At 40.8% G+C, this 21,796-nt stretch overlaps 1 protein-coding gene across 1 annotated transcript; it reads right to left on the bottom strand.

Moving 5' to 3' along the window:
- Positions 1–5,457: 5,457 nt before the first annotated feature.
- Positions 5,458–18,642, bottom strand: LOC135494550 (cullin-4A-like). Its single transcript, XM_064782639.1, has 19 exons — positions 18,263–18,642; positions 17,710–17,825; positions 17,425–17,528; positions 16,438–16,507; positions 15,657–15,730; positions 15,215–15,377; positions 14,179–14,268; positions 13,560–13,642; positions 12,620–12,687; positions 11,925–12,043; positions 11,358–11,433; positions 10,942–11,108; positions 10,283–10,349; positions 9,883–9,993; positions 9,618–9,703; positions 8,823–9,150; positions 7,922–8,094; positions 7,452–7,604; positions 5,458–6,999 (listed from the first exon to the last, which is right to left on the bottom strand). Exons 1-19 carry the CDS (start codon positions 18,546–18,548, stop codon positions 6,904–6,906), a joined length of 2,430 nt encoding a protein of 809 aa, XP_064638709.1. The 5' UTR covers positions 18,549–18,642; the 3' UTR covers positions 5,458–6,903.
- Positions 18,643–21,796: the final 3,154 nt, after the last annotated feature.

The raw sequence follows: 21,796 nt of genomic DNA, 5'->3' as shown, positions 1-21,796 counted from the left end.
TTGTCTACCTTGATCAAGACACATGTCTGTGACATTGATTATACATTGATCAAGAAACATGGTTGTGACAGTGCCTAACTTAATCTAGAAACATGGTTGTGACATTGTCTGCCTTGATCAAGACACATGGCTGTGACATTGCCTATACATTGATCAAGAAACATGGTTGTGACAGTGCCTAACTTAATCTAGAAACATGGTTGTGACATTGTCTACCTTCATCAAGACACATGGCTGTGATATTGCTTATACATTGATCAAGAAACATGGTTGTGAGAGTGCCTAACTGAATCAAGAAACATGGTTGAGACATTGTCTACCTTGATCAAGACACATGTCTGTGACATTGTTTATACATTGATCAAGAAACATGATTGAGGCATTGTCTACCTTAATCAAGACACCTGTCTGTGACATTGCTTATACATTGATCAAGAAACATGGTTGTGACATTGCCTACATGTACCTTGATTAAGAAACATGGCTGTGACATTGCCTATACCTTGATCAAGAAACATGGTTGTGACATTGCCTACATGTACCTTGATTAAGAAACATGGCTGTGACAGTGCCTATACCTTGATCAAGAAACATGGTTGTGACAGTGCCAACTTTATTCAAGAAACATGGTTGTGATATGCCCAGAGCTTTAATTAAGGAATATGGGTTGTGACAGGTCCAACTTTAATCTAGAACATGGGTGGTGACATGCAAGCATTTTATCAGGAAACATGGTTGTGACATGCTGAACTTTAATAAAAAAACATGGTTGTGACATTTCAAAATTTTATCAGGACACGTGGTTGTGACTTGCCCAACTTCAATCAAGAAACTTGGTTGTGACAGGCAAAAGTTTAACCAAGGTCCAACTTTAATGAAAAAACATGGTTGTGACTTTCTAAACCATTATCAGGAAACATTGTTGTGACATCCCCTGCTTTAATCGATATAATTGAGAGACAAAGTCCTGGTGTTCCAATTTGTGGTAAAAAAATGGATATGACCTCCCATGAAGTGTTAACATTCACAAACTGATCTGCTTGCACAATCAGAACTCCTCAAGATGGGTTATGACACTGATGCCCAACTTAGAAACAGGGTTGTGACAGCCAAACTTTAATCGAGAGACATGGTTGTAACAGGCCTAGTTATATTTTTCTAAACCCACAAAAAACACAACATATGGCTGTGGTATTGTCTTCAATAATCAAGAAACACAGCTGTGTCTGTGTTGAACAAAAAACATGGTTGTGACATTGCCTACTTTATCTAATCATGAACCATAGTTGTGACCCAATTGTAATCAAGACTCATGGGTCTGACACGCCCAATTTTTAGCTCACCTCTGGGGACACCGTGGCGTCCGTCGTCCGTCGTCCGTTAGCGGAGCACATTTCGTCACGGCTAGGGCTAGATGTCTAAAACTTGGTGTAATGGTAGCTTTGGGCAATATGCCCAGATGAATTTTTCTTTAGCGTGATATGACCTACTTTCTGGCCTCCAGGCGGCCATCTAGGAAATAGTTTTTTTGCCTTTTTGAAGCTAATGGTTGTACGTAGAGTGACAAAATGTTTATGGTGGGTGTATCTAATAAGGTTAAATGACATATCCCCGGGTTTTTTGAGTTGACCTGTTTTTCAAGGTCACAGGGGTCAAAGTTCACTAAATCGCCGATTGGTGGCACGTTTCTTCTATTTGAGCTAGAAGGTTCTAAACATGTGAGGACAGATATCGACCCTCTATTCTACCCCAAATATTTGTCCCTCTCGGACTTCAAATATGGCCGCCAGGCGGCCATCTTGAAAATTAAACAAAGTCGGATTGAAACCAAATTTCATGTGATTGTAAATCTATGTACTCTCTACATCGTCCCTAATTTTCAGTCAAATCCATCGACCAATATGGCCGCCAGGCGGCCATCTTGAAAATTAAACAAAGTCCTATTACTCCGAAACTAATGATCGGATTGCAACGAAACTTCATGTGATTATGAACCCATGTACTCTTATCAATATCCCTAATTTTCAGTCAAATCCCATGACATATATGGCCGCCAGGCCGCCATCCTGAAAATCCAACGAAGTCCTATTACTCCTAAACTGTTGAACAGATGTCAACCAATTTCCATGTGACAATGTACACTCCTCAATAACCCTGAAATTCAGTCAACTTTATAACCAAAAGTCTATACTTAGATGGTACCGGTAATTTTCTCTTGTGCCATTGAGCCAAGAAGAATAATTTTATTCAATGGAATCAAAACTGGTGAAACTAAGCCAGAAACTGTTCTCCCCATATCAACTGCAAATGACATGCATTACATTACTCGAGGTGAGCACATGGTCCCCGGACCATTTCATAACCAAGAACCATGGTTGTGACAATTCTGCCTCAAGTTATGGTTGTGACATGGTCCACTTTAATCATGAAACACAACAGTGGCATGTCTGTGTTAATCAAGAACTATGGTTGTGACATGCCCATGATCAAAAACGTGGCTGTGACACTGGGTGATATGAATAAAGACTAGCAAATGCTTTTACTCTGGTTTTGTACAGGAAGGCCTAGTGTAAATGTACATGGAGATTTAGATAAAAGCATTTGCTAGTCTTTATTCATATCATCCAATGTCTATGTCGCAAGTATCACTAAGCTCATTCCTGTAAAGACATTGCTTTAGTAATGACGAGTGCTGCCACCTGGAATGAGGCAGAGAACTGATACTGTCTTGAAATAGCACCAACTGATATATATGTTCCCATTGCTTTTCTGACGCACGACTTCACATCTGCTCTTGACATTTCACAGCCTGTGACATTAGAAGTCTGTAATAATGGACCCATCTTCTGGCAAGTATAGCATTGTACGCTTTGTACACAGGGTGAAATGGCATTGTTTGGCATTGCCATTGTGTGGACATGTTTATTCCAGTCAGATCTAAATGCAAGTGGTACACTTTTGTGCAAAAATAGACAACACTAATTTTGAGAATAACTCACTTGATGGTTGGGACTTTATTGATTTAAACTCATGTACATTAGTCACAATAATAGTTACAAGTAAGCACACATTTGTCTGCTTTTTATGCAAAATATCTACATCATATCCCACAGTAACCCAGGTCAAGGTCACCATAGTAACCCGGTCAAGGTCAAGGTCGTCGATTATGTCTGTTGGCAGGGACAAGGGGGAAGGGACTGAGAATGTTTAGAAATATGCTACAAGCTGCAAAGTTTTGCACAGGGACTAAAATATTCCTTACTGGGATGCCAACATACATCAATGGACATTATACTGAAGTACTCAACTAAAAGAACATATGGCAGATAACAGCACCAGTTCAGCAGAAAACATCTGAATCATTGAAACCCAACCAAACGGTGCCATATCCCGTAGAAAACATGCTAACTTTGCCACATCTGCGGCTAAAATAGAGAACATTTGATTTCAAAATAGAATTTCTATTCCTTTGATTATCATGGAACCACTTTTTGATAGTACCGTATATTTGTCATTTGGGGGATATTCTTTAAGGGTGGCAAAGTTGGCATGTTTAAATGGTGCCTGACACCTGATATCCCCCCCCATGCTTCGGAGTTTTTGTTTATGTATATTCTTGCTCTGTACTCAATAGCCCTCCACACTCAGGATGGAGATAAAAATAGCTCATAAAATCTGTCAAGACGGCCAAAGGGACAAGACTCGGACAAATTTGACGTCATGTCTCCATCACGCAAAGCAGAACTTTTTCTGATAGCTGGGAAGCCTACGATTATTAGATCATGAGAGCAGAGCACTATTTCATTTTCCAGCATCATTTCAAAATTTGAACACTACTTAAGAGGTTTATATCACCCCCCAATTAAAAAATAAAATCAGAGGTAAAGAAATTCATTAAAGGCATTAAATTCACTAATTCATTTATGGACAACCCAAAGATCATCAAGCATTACTGTAAATCCCTTTATTATTGCAAGCCTGATATTTTCGTGAGTTGATGACGAACAAATTAATAATTTATCATTGGAAAATGTACCCATTCACGGAAATAAGTGGACACAAAGCTAAAAATGTTTTGCCGACAAGGTGGCTAAAATAAAGGACTTTACAGTATTTCAAAATGGCTGCTTTGTTGTTTTTGACCAAAGACGACTCTGAAACAAATTACATTGTCAAAAGATTAGATCAGTTCATTAGACAACATCTGAAGCTGGGCCGAGTAGTGAATCTTGATTTAAAGGGAGACCATAGGAAAGAGCAGGTGGGCCAGATATAAGTTCATGAAGTAGCTGATAGGTGTCTACTCTCTAATGGCAAATCAGCTTTCTTCACACTTGTACGACTAATATTTTTATCACTGATTCAAACTAGACTAGTTCTTGAACTGTGCACTTTACTCCCCTGGAGACCATCAATTGGACCCCCTTACTCCTGCCCAGGGATATAAATAGGGATATAAATAAAACCAAGGTTCACTCCCCTTTTTTCATGAATAATTTACATGTACCAAGATTCCATGCACTCCCAGGGCAGGTTTTCAATGAATGTGATTTGACCCAATTTTGCATGAATTTTCACCACACATGCAATACATAGGCAGCTCACACTGTAGATGATGTATATAACAGTGCATGATTTCTTCTATGCAGTGTCATGTACATCATCCAGTGCAAGTTGCACTGCACGGTAGATGATATACATAACATTGCGTGATTTCTTCTATGCAGTGTCATGTACATCATCCCGTGCAAGTGCACTGCACGGCAGATGATGTACATAACAGTGCATGATTTCTTCTTTGCAGTGTCATGTACATCATCCAGTGCAAGTTGCACTGCATGGTAGATGATGTACATAACAGTGCATGATTTCTTCTATGCAGTGTCATGTACATCATCCAGTACAAGTGCACTGCACGGCAGATGATGTACATAACAGTGCATGATTTCTTCCATGCAGTGTCATGTACATCATTCAGTGCAAGTTGCACTGCACGGGAGATGATGTACATATTAACAGTGCATGATTTCTTCTATGCAGTGTCATGTACATCATCCAGTGCAAGTTGCACTGCACGGCAGATGATGCACATAACAGTGCATGTTTTCTTCTATGCAGTGTCATGTACATCATCCTGCAAAGAAGAAATCATGCACTGTTATGTACATCATCCAGTGCAAGCTGCCTGTAATGCAAAACTGTTTGAATTGTTTTGGTGCAGTCTTGGAGGAATTATACTTGTATAATTCCTCCAAGGTGCAGTGCTGCATGAAATGACAAAGCTTTGCAACATGCGTTGTCGCAATCGCATTCAGTGTAGTAAATCTACCCTTTATAGTTGTTATTTATTTATGTACATTCAAACAGTGGTACATTTCTAAGTGCAGATCAGTAGAAATTATACAATCCAAAATCAGTTGTGGAAGAAATATTCCAAAGTAGTTCCAACATTTGTTTTAAAATCGTGTATAACATGGGGTGAACTAAAATTAATAACTGAATCAATAACTTACTGAAAAACCGGAATCCATAATTTTACATAATCATCAGATGATTCTCATATCACTTTAGAGCATGTATGGAATATTTCAACAGTGCTATAAATAACCCCTTTCTCTGCAGATGTCATTTTAGGCCTGTACCAGCAAGTGCGGAAAACATTTTTTCCACCACTCACTTGAAAAAATATGCTTCGTGATGACCTTCAAAAGTGAATTCACTGACTGTATTCTATGTACATGTACATTAGGATTTTGTAACTGGCAAACACAGACATATAAAGCGATTTGGAGAAGAATTAATCTCCGAGATTTAGGAAAAGGAAAGAACGACTCTAGCTCTAATGTACAGGTGTATATCAAATCAATCCACAGGCGTACTTATAAGTTTTTACACCCTTTGGATGTGCAAAGATTTGGTAAATCTAAAACAAAGTTCTCTGTCAAGGGTCAGACAGAGCCAAACAAGTCAACCGGATTCATTATATGACACTCGGCACTTCAGCCTTTCCCTGCAGCTGGGATTTTTCGGTGTTACATAGTACCCCTGGCCCTGATTTTCAGTCTGGCTATCAATTTTTCTTATCTGGAAATCGTGACTTTATTTCGTTGCTGCAATCATTTACAGCATCACTGCATTATTTCGTGTATCATGGTACACTGTGTCAGGACAATTTTTTGTTTTAAATTTCGGGTTTTTTTTAGCTTTTTAACCTATGCATCTTTTATCGGCACACTTCCATGAATATAACACCAGCACATATTGTATAAGTTCCTTCACGGCCGCTATCATCCGTGCTATCATCTTTTCAATTCCAAAAGACCCACCAATGCGGTGTTATTTCCCGTGGACACCAAAAATTACCCAGTTCACAGCTCACAATAAGAAGCGTATAAATGACCAGAAATCATCCCTGGTTCCTCCCGGTTGGGCAACTACAGTGATATTCCCTAAGCAGTCCTAGAAAGGCTTATTGCTGCCCTGAGCTAACGGGAATGTGCAAGAAACACCAAAGATGAGCCACGTGTGATAGGTTATTTGAGAGATCGCACAACTTTTACCACTCCAACTCCGACTTTAACCTTGAGAGTATAGTTGATTAGTCCTCTGGAATTTGGTCTAGTGACATCTTCAATTCAATTTGAAGAGACAAACCTACTTTCATATTGATAAACTACCTGTACATGCACAAGAACTTTTTGAATTCCTGGTGGGACCAGTCATAAGGAAAGAAATCACGAAGTCCAATTGGTGTTATTCTTGTGCAAATACAGGTGATGACTCAATATCAAACGTTCAACAATTGAAGAATTCACCAGGCGGTTATAATTTAGCCTCAAGATTGAAGTGAGAGTGGGAGTCAAAACAGGGTGCTACCTCGGTGATGACTACATTCAGCCACCCTCATGCAACGTAATGATACTGATTCGGTGTCTCCTTATCTCGTTGCATGTAATCTCGATCGATCAGACTCTCGATCCTCTTCTTTAAATCAGACGGCTGAAAGGAAACAGATAATGGGTCAGTATATTCATCACCCCGGAGAATCAAAATCCTGAACTCCGGGCATTTGGTGCCAAGTCTTCTCGTATTCCTGAATTCCGAGTCCCTCAATGGTTTCCTTGCAAAAATATGGCTCTCCCATGGCATTCCTTAATATGGTAGTATTTAACTGATGCATACATTTGGATCTAGAGCTGCTCGGCCTGCTATGGACTGATTTCAAACACCATATCTCTGCTTTGGCGGCGTGATAGAGCAAAAAATCCTAAAGCAAGCATCAACGACAAAAGCTTTTCACTTATTACAGCTACTTTTAATGTGAAACTTCAACTATCGTGTCCCCCAAGATGCCCAGATCCGAATGCACAAGTTGAATTAGAACTTCATCACGTCTTTGAAGGAAGGGAGCGCTGTTTGAAATGATTGACCCCCTATATTTCCTGACATACCTTGACAGGGAACTTGAGCTGGTTGTAGAGTTCAGTAATTAGGAGATTATGACTCAGCGTCTTTCGCGTTTTCATGATCCTGACGATGGCGGCATCAACTTGGTACTGTCGGTCCTGGAACACGCGCTCGGTCGTGTTCTGTTGTTCTTCTTGCTGTAAAATGAAATGAACAACACATGCGAGTTCATACACCGATAAAAATTTAAAAGATTTAAACAAATAGCCATTTTATAACTCTTTGAAAGATCTTTTAAATATTGTAGTCCTGGTGACCAACTAACTACTGCGTACGACGAAAATAAGATACCTGCGAAAAGTTCCATGGATTTTGATAAACGTTTCCTGTCCTTATCACTGATGGAAACTACCCACGGCAGTGTGAAAGGTAACCATGTTATATTGCTGCTAATTACTCAACTGGTCCTTTAGCATAGTTATCGAGCAACTGGTCCTTTAAATGAGAAACTTACCGTTTCTTTCATTTGTATCTGATTGATTTTGATGCGGAAAAGTTTGTGTTTGAAAGTGTCGTTATAGATGAACTTGTCCGAATCTTCGATATCTTTGCTTTTAGGTTCCTTGACCAGCACCCTTGCCTTGCCGCAGGCTAATGACTGCAGCGTCCTCCTCAGCTCCCCATCCTCTGAAATAGCAATTAAGTGGTTTACTTGTGTGTCTCTCATTCTCAGTATTCAGTCTCAGGTGACAGTTGGATATATCTTACGCAGCGGTTAATGTGAACCCTCCACAGGGTTTTCTCAAGGTGGGAGGGGGTACCCTTGATATTCAAGAAGGTTCACCAGTGTCCAACACAAGGTGGCAAGCAACTTAAGGTATGGCAGCCTTATAGAAACCCTCGACAAAATTCATTACAAAAGGTATAGGGTGGGATGCCCTGACAAATGGCACTTTATCCCCTCTTTTAAGGGATGTCAGATCGACGGCTCGAAGTGATGCGATCCTTGCCATCTATCTTGCGAAATCACAACCGTTTAATACCCCAATCAAACATGGATTAGTATTCAAAGATTATGTCAGATGGTCCCTTGGTCATTTTCAAAACGATCGCCGCCAAAGACCATAAGTGCTGAAAGGATACTCTTCAACCGAGTGTACCTGAACAACTTTGAATTTGAAAAGCCAAACAGAGTACACTTCGGTCTATGGCAACGCAGAGTTGCTATGATAGTAAAACCTCTCTATTGAGGACACCCTTGGAACTGACAAGTGCTGTCCATAAAAGAGAGGTGTCCTGACTAAATGGAAACAAAACCAATGAGGGACCCAATCTAGTGTCCTTTTTGGAGAGGGTGTCCTTTTTAGAGAGGTGTCCGCTAAGGGAGGTTCCACTGTACTCCCTTTATCACTTACCGATAGCTGTAGCCGTCTTAATTTCCTCAAATGTAAAATTATCTCCATCATTGAACAATAAGAGGCACAAAGTCTGGAAGAGCGACACTTGTAATTCTCTTCTTCCGCCCGGAAACACCGCTTTCAAAACACAATGTCCTAGTGTCGACTGCCACTGTAGTTTCCGGCCGCTGTGTTTGCCAAGGTAGAATTTCTTAAATATTTCCTGGAATTGCACCATTTCTTGCGGAAGGTGAGTCTCCATGGGGACGTACGTTGGCCAGTATCCCATCGTGAGAATATTCACTGTCAGATCGATGCTACCCGGCGCGTGTAGGTTGTTCATATACTGTGGAGGGAGAAAATGTTGTAAATTCAGCAAGATCTTGCATGTACAGTAGAACCTCTCTAATAAGGACACCCTCAGGACTGACAAGTGCTGTCCTTAATAGAGAGGTGTCCTGATTAGAGAGGTCAAATTGAATGGAAACATCCAATTTGGGACCAAAACTAGTGTCCTTAATAGAGAGGTGTTCGCTAAGGGAGGTTCTACTGTACATGCAATAACCAAAATTCTTGGTACACGAAACAGAAACTAGGTTTTGGGGTCATAACATGAAAGGCATGAGGTGGCATATTGGCACTAAAGGACTCTAATTGATCGTCCACAAACGGCTCAGCTATCACCATTCTTGTTCTCCTAACAGGCAATTGGGAAGATACGGCAGATCTATGGGAATCCACCTGATGACGTTTTGATGAACGTAAGATGGTAGGATGTAGTGCACTGGAAATAGATAGGAAAAAAAACCATACCTGTTTGAAGGCAAGCATAATGTCTTTTGATAACTCCATGTCCTTGAACATTCCTTCCAGTTTACTCGTGAAGCCTCCACCACATTCTGCGAGGAGAGAAAAGAAATAAATCACTCCTATTTTTATGGATGCACTATGAAATTAGAAACTGGCTTTGGCAACGTGGCCTTGGCAACGTGACTTTGGCAATCTCTAGCAACGTTCACTTGGGAAAAAAATAGAAATCCTCCAAACAGCAGAAGTGGACACTGATGGTAGTACTCACCCTGCTTAAGCTTGGACAGCATAGATTTTTCAGCATCGACCGAGGCACTCTTCCCCACCAGCAGCCGCTTGGCAAGATCTTTCTTGTAGAACGCCTCGAACACATCCTTACCTAAAACAGGTACAAAGGTTAGATTTAGTGTCAAAATTACAACATCATTTGCAAGAAATGCTGTAGGCTGGCCAGAAATTAATCAAATTAGGGGGGGGATGCATTCAAAACAGGACTAACCTGTCCCCTTATTGTGCAAATGTCATCACAGCGATTCAAGGTGGCCAGCGGTTCAAGGTGGCCCATAATGGTGTTAGAGGGTGACATGTGGTGAAAAAGGCCAAGTTTGAAGGCCTCCAACTCCAAAACAGACCAAGCAATTGAAAAACGAACGCAGTCGGACACTCACCGTGTATAAATCTAAACAAGACCATAATTTTGTCCAATAATTTTTCTAGTTCTTCCTCGGTTGCCTCCTGAAATATAGAGAATGTTAAATTTTTCATGTTTGGATAGTACAGTACGCCAGTAGAACCACCCTTGCGGGCCCTCTCCAAGGCAGACACTGCCACATTACTGACATGTCCGTTTAGCTAAGATTTTTTCGAAGTCATTTCCTGTAACCAAAACCTCTCTGGGACGGACACCTCTCTACTCTGAATTGTGATGATGTGACCAAGTCTATGTAGGTAAAATGTGGATCAGCAAACCAAAAATTGTAGAATTACGCTAACTCTCATCAGAGCATAAACGGCAAAGTTCATTCTCGGAGCCAGTTCGCCACAATTGTGCAGCGGTACATGTAAGTCCGATGTTCAGAATTAACATCATTAGTTGTTACCTCTGATGTCTTAGGCACAATATCATATCAAGTCAACCTCATGTGATGGAGACGGCGAAATTCTGGGTATCTGGTTTCCTCCTACATGATAATTCAAAACACCTAATATTTTCCAAACATTTCATGAAGACGATTCTTATCAGTTCTTGATATCAATTATAGAGCAAATACAGTCCTCCAATAGTTTATAATGCTCTGCTCCTAATCTAATGTTTTAGCAGACTAACCTTATTGCCAGCCCGTAACTTGGAATCGACATATTTTGCGATGAGCTCAGCAGGTTTATTCTGGCGTTGATTTATGAAGTGCTCAAATGCCTCTTTCACCGCATTTTTAAACTTGTCGTTCTTGGCAAAACACGTGCATATAATGTTGTCGATTTTGTCTTTGAAATCTACAAAGAAACAATTGAGAAGTTACAGGAGCCGGCATGTGTGCTCAACATGTAGTGGTGGCATCATTCCTACTAGCCCTGGCTAGAGGGGAAATTCCCTTTAGCTCAGTCGGTAGAGTGATGGCCTTATCAGCGAGAGGTCCCGGGTTCAATCTCCGGTTGGACCTTGATGTTTTTCCTCTGTTACACACATGTAAGCCCTTCAAGTAGGGAAATCAGGATTTGAAAGATCTCACACATTTTCCTCACCTAATAACAACTGCACCATATCTCTGTCCTTGTCTACATTGTTTTCAAGGTTTATCACAATCATTCGACCAGTTTTCTGAAAAGGTGACAACAGAATCAATGACAATTCTATGAAATGACAATAATCAGTCAGAATATTTCACAACACGACCAAGATCATACTGCCTTCACAGAACAAACTTTGTAGGGTCAGATTCCTTACTTGTCAGTCCCGAAAGTGCCCTTTATCCTTTCACTACCGCAGGGTTTTCATAATGAACCTTACCCCTTGCCCGCAAACGATATTGACCGGGCAGCCTAGATCCCAAGTTGGCTTTGGAAAAGTTTCATTGTAAAATAATACCCAATCTTAGGGACTAGGTGTGCATTGAGTTGAGTGCAGTGCTGCCATCTCATTTTATTCAGGTGTATACACCAACCAGAGACTTTTGTAGGGACTGTTTTTGAACGACAGAACTTGGGGACTATTTAGCAGTCCGCATTACTGCGGGCCAGTATTACGCAGGACCCAGTATGTACCGGGTGAGTAGGGAAAGAGTTAATAGAGAGGTTCTACTGCATGTTTACCTTGATGAATTGAGCAAATGCTGTGCACAATTCTTTGAGACCATCTTTCACACGCGAGAACAGCTGATACATTAGGCAAAGATCCTCTATCCGATTTTCATCCAGGAGTTGATCGAGACCTTGAAAAAAAATTAAAACGAAGTTTATAAATCATCAATAATGATGGTAGACACTCATCCAAGGATTGAATGTCTTTTTAAGCTTTTCCCCCCATTTTCCCTGTTTAGACTGCATTAGACAAGTCCACAAAGAAAAGTGGGGGTGTAAAGGTTTTACAAATTGCAGATCATAAAATAGGCCTCTGAAGACTTGGTTTGACACTCTTAAAACATCCTCTTATCAACAAGAAAGGTACAGTAAAACCTCTCTATTAAGGACACCCTTGGAACTGACAAGTGCTGTCCTTAATAGAGAGGTGACCTAATTAGAGAGGTCAAATTGAATGGAAACAACCAATTTGGGACCAAAACTAGTGTCTTTAATAGAGAAGTTGTCCTTAATAGAGAGGTGTCTACTAAGGGAGGTTCCACTGTATTTGGAATTTTTGATGGAATTGGAAGGCGATACCAAATACTTCAACATCTTTTTTCATACACAAGTTTTTTTCTCAAGGCAAGATTTTTTATACCTGTGATGTGAAATGAAGTTTGGGATGACAATTCTCACAGAAGTGCAGCCAAAGTCTCTAGGCTTACCTTTTTGTAACAACGCTGAGAGATGTTGCTCCAGTAACTGTTTCTCAACACATGATATAAGGGGTTTCCTAAAAATGGAGGAAAATATTAAAACGGAGAATGACAGATTGAAGAAATACCTAAAATTCAACCAGATTTTGGTCTTAGAGATATGATCACACATTTCATACACTCCTGCAACACTTCTCCCCTCATGTGAGCATTTGCTGCATGTCGCAGCAAGTACTGGGGTCCCTCCCAGACTACCGAATCTGGACCTCCCAGGTGACCCTCTCTGTAATTCCACTACCATATTGGTACCCAGTTCAACTACCCAGACGGCCCTGGGCTGCTGGTCTACTCATTACTGCCCGAGCGCCAATCAGGCTCACTGGCCCAAAACTCCATCTTCAATCAGTGAGGAGGAGCCCATTACAATCTACTCATGTTCCACTTTGTGTCATTTGCTTGCCAAGGCATATGCATCAGCTACAAGTAATTCGGAAAGTTCGTCAATAACAGATAATATGTAAAGAGCAAGCTCCAGTGAACTCACACAACTGTATGTCCTACCAAGCAGACGATTTTTAAATACATGATGTCCCACACCCGCACTTCAGTGGCACCGGTGTGAATAAATCTACTTGTGTGAATGGTCAATGACTCATGACGTCATGAAATAATTGCGTCACGAGGAAGGAAACAATGGGATTCACGTCCGACGTCGTAACTGTGGGTGCGGTGTGTCATGAATGCAGGATCGGCCAACACGCGGCCCATATGGAATGCGACAAACTGTACCGGAACCAGAATTGTCATGGTCTGCACAAATTTTTTCAGATTCAATGGACATGATGGATATATGAATTTTGTTTACACTTGACATACAGTGTATACATACGTAACCATTACACTCACTACGTTGTGTGAGTTATTATTAGTCAGTCTACACTCTACTCACTTGGTAGTCTGGTCTAGGTAGTGTAGCAACCTCTCAGACTCTTCATTCAATCTTTTATCAACATGTGCAAGGTATTCTGGCACCTGAAAATTTCAAAATATTTTCTAAATACTTCTCCATATGAACAGGTTTATTTAAACTTAACCAAAGAGAGAGCAGCCGACACAAATCACTTTGGTTGGTTGTGGCGTCAGACCTATTGTTTGTCAACAGTTCTCTGCAAGAGGACGGAAGTTATACATGTAGTTAAAAGGCAGGTTGAATGCAGAAGAAGACCGATCGAACCTTAAAGTGATACTATGATGTGATTTACAACTTTGCGGAAATACGTCCGTTTTTAATTGTTGATCACAAATGTAAAGCTCAAATTTTCCATTTTTGATTAGATTTATTATAAAATCGCTGAATGTAAACCATCGCGACCGCGAAAATGTTCATGTTGTGACGTCATCAACGAAAACGGCATCGAAGCGAGCCGTCCGGGCGGGATTAAACCATCAATTTCTAGAAAATGTGCATTTCGAAACCTTACCGATTTATGAGAAAGTGACGTAGTCATTTGTCAAAAACAGCTAAAACATTATATGGTGAAATTTGACACCCTTTAAAGTATACTCACATCTCTCTCTTGCATAAGCCTCTGGCCCTCAGCGGCATAAAGACGGTCTGTGGCCAACAGAAACTTCTGTTCAAATGCTTCTTGGTAGATCTGGAAAGAAAGTCAACAATTTCAACTGCAAATTAGACCCAAGGCCAACGGAGATGCAAGGGGGAATAGGAGGACGCTGCAGTCGTTAGCCTGCAGCAAGGCAAGGGTGCTGGTCAAGGCACCTAAAAGGAAAGATATTGAAGATTTGGACAAGTTCATCTATAATGACACTTTCAAACACAAACTCAAAATTAAACAGATACAAATGAAAGAAACAGCAAGTTTCTCGTTTAAAGGGCCAGTTGCTCAAGAACTATGTTAAAGTTTGAGTATTGGAGAGAACATCCACTTGCATCATCAGGGTTTTGTTAAGTTTGTCTTCAAATCAAGTTACTTTTATCTCCACACATTTGGGCTTAACAAGTGCAAATGGCCTTTCCTTGGTCAGTACACAGATCCTAACAGAAAGTATCAACTGGGTCTGACAGGGGAAATGTTTCTGATGGATTTGCAGTTGTCAAAAAAATTATTTGTTATTCTGTAAATTACTACATCAGTGTCACCTGACCAAACACATATGTCGTAGTAACCACGATTAGACATCAATCTCTTGGGAGAGGACTTCACACATGTACTCCCATACCCCGTCAGCACTTACGTTATCTTGAATTGTTCATTTAACTCACTTGCATTCATATTGAACAAGCAAGCAAACCAACTAGAGCAACTCATCACGAGGCGTGTACATAGAGATATGTGCAATTTTGAGCACTGTGAACCGCCAAATTTTCACACCTATTCAGAAAATCAAGAATACTTCTTAATTTTTTTATTTCAAATCACAATTTATTTTAACAGATCACAAATTTCAATCAAATCAACTTTCATTTTTTGTAAATTGTGATTGCTTGCAAAATGTGCAACAATGAAACTCGCATAAAAATTGGACGGCTACAGTAGAAAGGAGTCTTGAGGTTTTAAAGTACATTTCAGAAAAAAAACTGACCTGCAAATCTGACAACATTCGTAGTAGACTCTTCAGCAATTGTCTGTCGACCATGTCACCATTGCGCTCTCTCTCGATCAGGACCAGCATGCCGTCCACAGCCCGCGTCTGCACCACCTTGTTACTGATGATGTGGATTCGGAACAAATCTAAACTCATGTCCCTGGTGATGGAAGGAGAGAGAAAAGTGAGATAGCAAGGGAGACGCATTGAAAGTATTTGACTTCACTGCAGTAGAAGGCCTGCATCGTTCGTAGGGGTGTAACTAGGAGGGGAGTGACCCCAGAAGTCACAAAAAAAACGTGTTTTGACTGTGATTTTGGCCAAAAAATTCAAGAAGAGTGTTTTGCCCACCCAGAGAGGCTTTTGCTCCCCAAGAGAAAAAAGCTAGCCAAACTGATCAAGTCTAAGTCACAAATCACGAAGGCCACAGGAGACTTACCAGAGGGATGCAATGGAGGAGTTCTGCAGAACATATGTCCGGTCCAGGACAAGGAATATACTTCGAATCATCAACTGAAATGAATTGAAGGAGTGGATGAAATACATTTGTAATATGCAAATATTTGTGCAGCAGATAAAACATTGATCTGGAAGATATTAAAATATAGTAGAACCTCTCTATTAAGGACACCCTCGGTACTGTCCTTAATACTATAGAGAGGTGTCCTGATTAGAGAGGTCAAATTGAATGGCAACAGCCAATTTGGGACCAAAATTAGTATCCTCAATAGAGAGGGTGTTCTTATTAGAGGTGACTGCTACGGGAGGTTCTACTGTATATCAAATGAAGTGGTATATATGGTGTCACACACATTGCCCATTTGCTGTTTACATGCTCAGGGATCGAAATTCAGGATAACAAATTCCTTGGTGGAGTTCCTGGCATTTCATCTAAGAATCCAAAAAGGCAGGGCAGAGAAGGGCACAGCCTGAGAAAGGCAGGGTTCAGAGCCCTTTTTAGATGGAAATGCGTAAGCCACTTGTGGAAGAGAAGGGTAAAAGGAGAAATTGAAAAATGCCAGGATGATGCGCCATGCTAAAACTCTTTCGTTGAAACACTACTTCCTCTTTGCCTTGGTGAACTTGAAATTTCTTCCTTCACGCTGGAAACTGTTTTTTATTCCGTCTTGATTACAGTCACTCAGGATATTATAATCAGGACAACATGGCTCAAAATGTTTGTTCATTTTCGACAATAACATGACAGTTGTTGGACTTACCATTTGACGACAGTGATCTTTCCAATATGTGGCTAGCAGCTTCAGATACTGCTCATGGTCGACCGTCTCAGTAAACAGAGTTAAGGAAAACAAATACAAGAAATTGCCTTTTTGAAAAACTAAAATGGCACAAACAGCCCCAGAGAACAATGGCAAAAATGTAAAAATATTCATCAGAAATAAAATGGCAATTACAAAACCAAATACCAGAAAGTCTTAATATTCAGGGAATGTTCAACCATAAATGTTTTAGAACTCGGTAGAAACAATCATGTCAGGAACAATTGTAAGTTGAATTTTCTCATCATTAAAAATGCTTAAGACCAACACCGCACTGGCGGGCCTCTGTACATACTAAAATTAAGACCGAGAGGGCAGAGTTTTTTTAATGTGAAGCGCTTTGGGGCCAAATTTGAGCGCCACCCCACAGTGCAACCAAAGCGCCACCCTACGATGCAGCCAAAAGCGTGGTGTTCATTTCAAATCTATCAGGCCAAGAATTTACCAAGTTGTCCTAACAAACATGACAAAACATTCTGAAAACTCTCTTCAGTCATAGCTTCATTCAGTCGAATCCAACGTGGTGTGCAACTCAATCATGCCATCTGTTTCTCGATCGAAACATCATCACTGCTGGTGCGAAAATGACTCGAGGCACAGTGTATAGTATGTAACATTGCAATTGAAGTGTATCATAATTTAACCTTATAAGTAGCAGATCTACACACCAAAATAGAGTTCTCCAGGAAGGAGGGTACCCCTGATATTCAAGAAGTTTTGCCAGTGTGCTTCACATGCCGAGAGGTAGGTTAGCCAGCAATTTATGGTTGGGTGGCCCCATAGAAACCCTTAACAAAATTCTAGAGCTTGGTAGAGTGGCTCTTCCAAGGTAGGGTGGGATGCCCTGACAAATGGCTCCGTGGATAATAACACTGTAAAACTAAAATCGGTTGATTGCTAGAACTAGTATTTATAGTAAAAGGATATCCAAGAAACTGGTGCGTATTTGACTTGACATGTTTCTCACAGACGACCTTCAACTGGTCGTAGAGATTGGCGGACATTTTATGTGAACACATATTCTCAACAGCCTGGAAAGAAAGAAGTCAATGGGAAGATTAGAGAATTTACTGATGAATTGGCTGCACCCAAGCATATGCATCCTTACTCTTACTCTTATATATTAGGAATATTACTTGAGATGACAATTTTGAGATAACTGACTTTTGAAACTTTACTGCCAGGAATTCTTGTCTTTATGAAATAAGTTACCTGATACAGCTCCTCTAAACTCGACTTTATCGACACCCTATTGTGGATGGCTTCCACTGTTTCCTTTAACTTTGCCCAAGCTTCTTCACCATAGTTGTCAGGCAATTTCGGCTTTTCTGAAACAGTAAAAAAAGAGATGATGATGTAAAAAGGGATGAGAAAGACCAAACACAGACAGATTTTTAAACCACAGCCACTGAATCAAGGGTCAACAGTAAGGGGTTAAAACATAGTTAGATGTCTATGAAGGAATTCACATCATATAGGCCTAGGCCTAGGCCTATTCGAGACCTCTCTGGATTTCTTGCTCCCTCTTCTAGTAACTAAACCTGATTCAGCGGCCTATCTGTGTTTAAACCCCTTGGCCTCAGTTGTGCTGGCAGTATGCACTTTCCAACTGAAAAAACAACTAGTTTCCGACCATCGTTCTCACACAAGGGTCCTTCACTGCAGCACTACTTTCTTAGCAATCTTGCTGCATTGCCCCTTGGCCTTGATGGAGCGAAACTCAGACGAGACGAGATGAAATTTTGCACACCTCACAAAATCTTACCTTTGAAATTTTTTATCACAAGCTTTTTTGCTGGAGTGGGCTTATTGTTAAGAGGGGACAGATTCCTATTCAGTCCATTGCTAGGGCCAGTAAGGGCCGAGAAATTAGCCCTTCTATGGGGATCTGTCATTGTGTCAACCTTGAGTCTTTTACTGTTTTCACTGTGAAAATTTGAGCCAGGGCTCGTGCTGGGAGACCCACTTAGACGGCGTTTTTTGTGATGAGAACTTCCTTCTTTTTTCTGCTGCTCCTGCAGAAGCGGTTTATTGACATTTGAAAGAGGCATTCATTCCTCCTCACGGCCACACTTTGGCCCACAAAGACTCCAATCGTTCACTATTTTCATGAGAAAATATCACCAGAAACTTTCGTATTGTGAATGGCGTCTAGTCTCGTTTTAGTCTCGTGATCGAGCGAGATCTCGCCGAGACCGCAGTATACAGCCAGTTCCAAAATTGATGCGGCATAGAATTAGAATTATTCTTCGTTATATTTTCATCGTGCCATGTGGGGTTTTGAGCAGCTCGTGATAGAATGATTGGAGGGGGTTATTTCCTGAAGTGATCGTGATCCTTGATCTTAGCAGTCTGATCTTGTCATGGTGACAGATTAAGTTATGATTCTATAGAGACTTTTAAAGACCTCCAATAGATCTGTTACACTCAAGGCCACTCCGGGGGACACTCTATCCAAGGACAGATTTTGCTACCGCACCCGGTGGAACAGTTTTAAAAGTATTCTACGATAGAGCTTCCCACGGATTCTATGCCGGTGAAATGTCCATGGATAGAATGTCAGAAGAAAGGATTCTATCATGCGCTTTTATTTCTGAGCTATTGACGGTCATTCCCTGTATAAAACCATACACCATAATCAGTCAGAATACACTAAGACTGGACACTGTTCCAGGGAGACATTTTCTAATTTTAAGTTTCAAACGCAAGGACCCAACGCGCCACGTAGCGGCAAAAGAGCGAAGCTGGCGAAACATTTATAACGGGTCACCTTGGCCTTATTATGGACTTTAGCGCGATTGTGTGGTTGTAACTATTTTGCTGTATGTTGTCACCAGGAAAGAAAAGCACGCGACCTAACGCCAACCTATTTATGTAAAGTGATAATTAGAAGGTATATAGTTCAGGAAATGTTAATAAATAATCATTCCTTATCGTCTTTTGAGAGCATTTTTAATTGTAAAAAGTATTTGCCTACGTCACAGAGTCTTCACTTATTAGTCTGGCGCAAGCCAGGCGTTCATTGTACTAGACCTGGACGTTTTCCACCACAATGTATCTGGGCCGAAGAAACACTGCGAAAGATTACCTTGAGCTGAGCATGCCAGTCTCTCTTAGAGCACAGTCAACATACACCACTATACCCCCTCACACTCAGAAACCACAAACGCCCACCCCTTCCTGCTACCTTAATACTTCTGGACGCAAGGGCCCAACGCGCCGCGTAGCGGCAAAAAAGCGAAGCTGGCGAAACATTTATAACGGGTCACCGTCACTTATTATTGGACTTATAGCGCATTTACGGGGTTGCAACTATTTTGCTTTATAGTGTCACCAGGAAAGAAAAGCATGCGACCTAACGCCGATCTATTTGTATAAAGTGATAATTGGAAGGTATATAGTAGGAAATATCAATAAAATAATCATTCCATGTCGTCTTTTGAAGGCATTTTTGATTGTAAAAAATATATGTGTACGTCACCGTAGTCTCTGCAATGATAATTTTATCAGAGCAGTCTCGCGCAAGTAGAAGTTCTTTACCTATTAGTTCTTCACTTATTAGTCTCAACGTCTGGCGCAAAGCCAGACGTTTTCCATTACGATTTCACTACGATGTTTGACAAGAAGGAGCAGTGCGCGAGATATGCTAATGAGCAGACTTCCCTCGCTTGAGTTTCTGAAGAATGTTCCATATCGCGCTAAGCTCATCACTACTGATTATGACAGGCGTGCAACGGTAGGTATCTGCTCCCCAACTTCCACCCCAATACGGTACAATAAGTTACCATTTGATGGGAATGGGACAATGCCCTCACTGTGTATGGAGTCATAGGGATAAGAAGACATTATTCATTAGTGTTGGTACAAGTGATTTTGCCCAAAAAGCATGCGCATTCAAAGAGCAAAATATGCAAGGTATCACGGTATCACGTACATGACCATGACGACGTGCAGAAAGTGCACTGGCCGGTGCATACCCTATGGCTATGTACTAGTAAACATGGTAAACATGAACAACATCATTATTCATCGGCAGTTCATTTTACTCCGAGCTTTTCCTGAAACATATAGCCATGATGATTAGGCCTACCATGTAGTATGTACCATGACCAATAACAGCACTAGATGATAGATCATGTAGATGTCAACAAGTTCACTCACATGAACCGTATAATCCTGCATGGCGCATGTGGGGCATGCGTCTAAACCAAAGCCCCAAAATCACTTGTTTTGGTCTATTTCACTTGTGTTTCCCCCGTCTCCCAGTCCATAATACATTTACAGTTTACAATCCCCGATCATGGCCCAACAAAAGGTCATCGGTTGACTAAAGGAACACAACTGTTCAATGGATTTATAGTTGAATGCAATCAAACTACGTCTTTTCAATCGTGGATTGTAAATTTAACCCCATGGGCCTAGGGAAGGCCCTATAACAATACTTTCGACACAGTTATTATCTCCGCTGCCTCCACCATGTTACACACAGTGCTCACTGCTGATTCTAAAATGCGCCACCTAGTCAAAACAGGACATATGTTCTTCTAGGAATAGATCTCTTTCCAATATTTCGTCATTCCACTATCGTCATCACCTCATCATACTTTCATTGACATTACAGGCACACATCCACAGAGCACTCTTCAAATCATCTACACAGTGGTTATCCAACTAGGATTATAAAGGTAATTTCTTAGCCCCACACAGTGGGTTTCAGTCTTGATAAAGGGGCACTATTGCTAGCAGCTAGGTAGGCAAGATAAAGTTAGACGAAGTAGCCGATAGGGGTCTCTCACCCCTCAAAGTCCGTCACAACTATTCAAGCTTGTACAAGGAATACATGCAGCGCTGACTCTAACAAGACCCAATGGGAATGTCGCACAGTCATCTGTCAAAAACAAGACCTATGTTGCAGTATGATCTCTTGCCAATATTTAATAATTGCACTATCGTCATCACCTCATCATACTTCATTGACATTACAGGTACACATTGACATAGACCACTGTTGCAGTCAACGACACAGTCGCTATCCAAGTAGCATTTATAGAGGTAATTATCATTATCATACCTCATTAGCATGTGAACCAATCACGTCGCGTCCTTTGCGATCACGGCAAAGCCTCATGGAATAATGTCTTTCACCGTTGAATAATTTTTCATATTCCATGCCTACAACTTCAATTTCTTCATATTCCATGGCTAGAAGTTCAATACTAATATAATATCCAAGATAAAGTTACAAGAAGTAGTCAATAGGGGTCTCTCACCTCTCACTGTATGTCCACACTATTCACGC

The sequence above is a fragment of the Lineus longissimus genome, chromosome 10 (assembly GCF_910592395.1).
Source record: "Lineus longissimus chromosome 10, tnLinLong1.2, whole genome shotgun sequence".
In the NCBI taxonomy this organism is placed as follows: domain Eukaryota; kingdom Metazoa; phylum Nemertea; class Pilidiophora; order Heteronemertea; family Lineidae; genus Lineus; species Lineus longissimus.
The sequence above is the reverse complement of the archived record's forward strand: the minus strand, read 5'-3'. Positions and strand labels throughout refer to the sequence as shown.

Excerpts from the sequence above, each read along its gene's own strand:
- LOC135494550 (XM_064782639.1), bottom strand. The coding sequence starts at position 18,548 with ATGCCTCTTTCAAATGTCAATAAACCGCTTCTGCAGGAGCAGCAGAAA. Across the intron at positions 16,508-17,424 it reads AATACGCACCAGTTTCTTGG|TGAGACGGTCGACCATGAGC; the intron begins ATATCCTTTTAC and ends AACTCTGTTTAC. Across the intron at positions 10,350-10,941 it reads AGTTACGGGCTGGCAATAAG|GAGGCAACCGAGGAAGAACT; the intron begins GTTAGTCTGCTA and ends TCTATATTTCAG.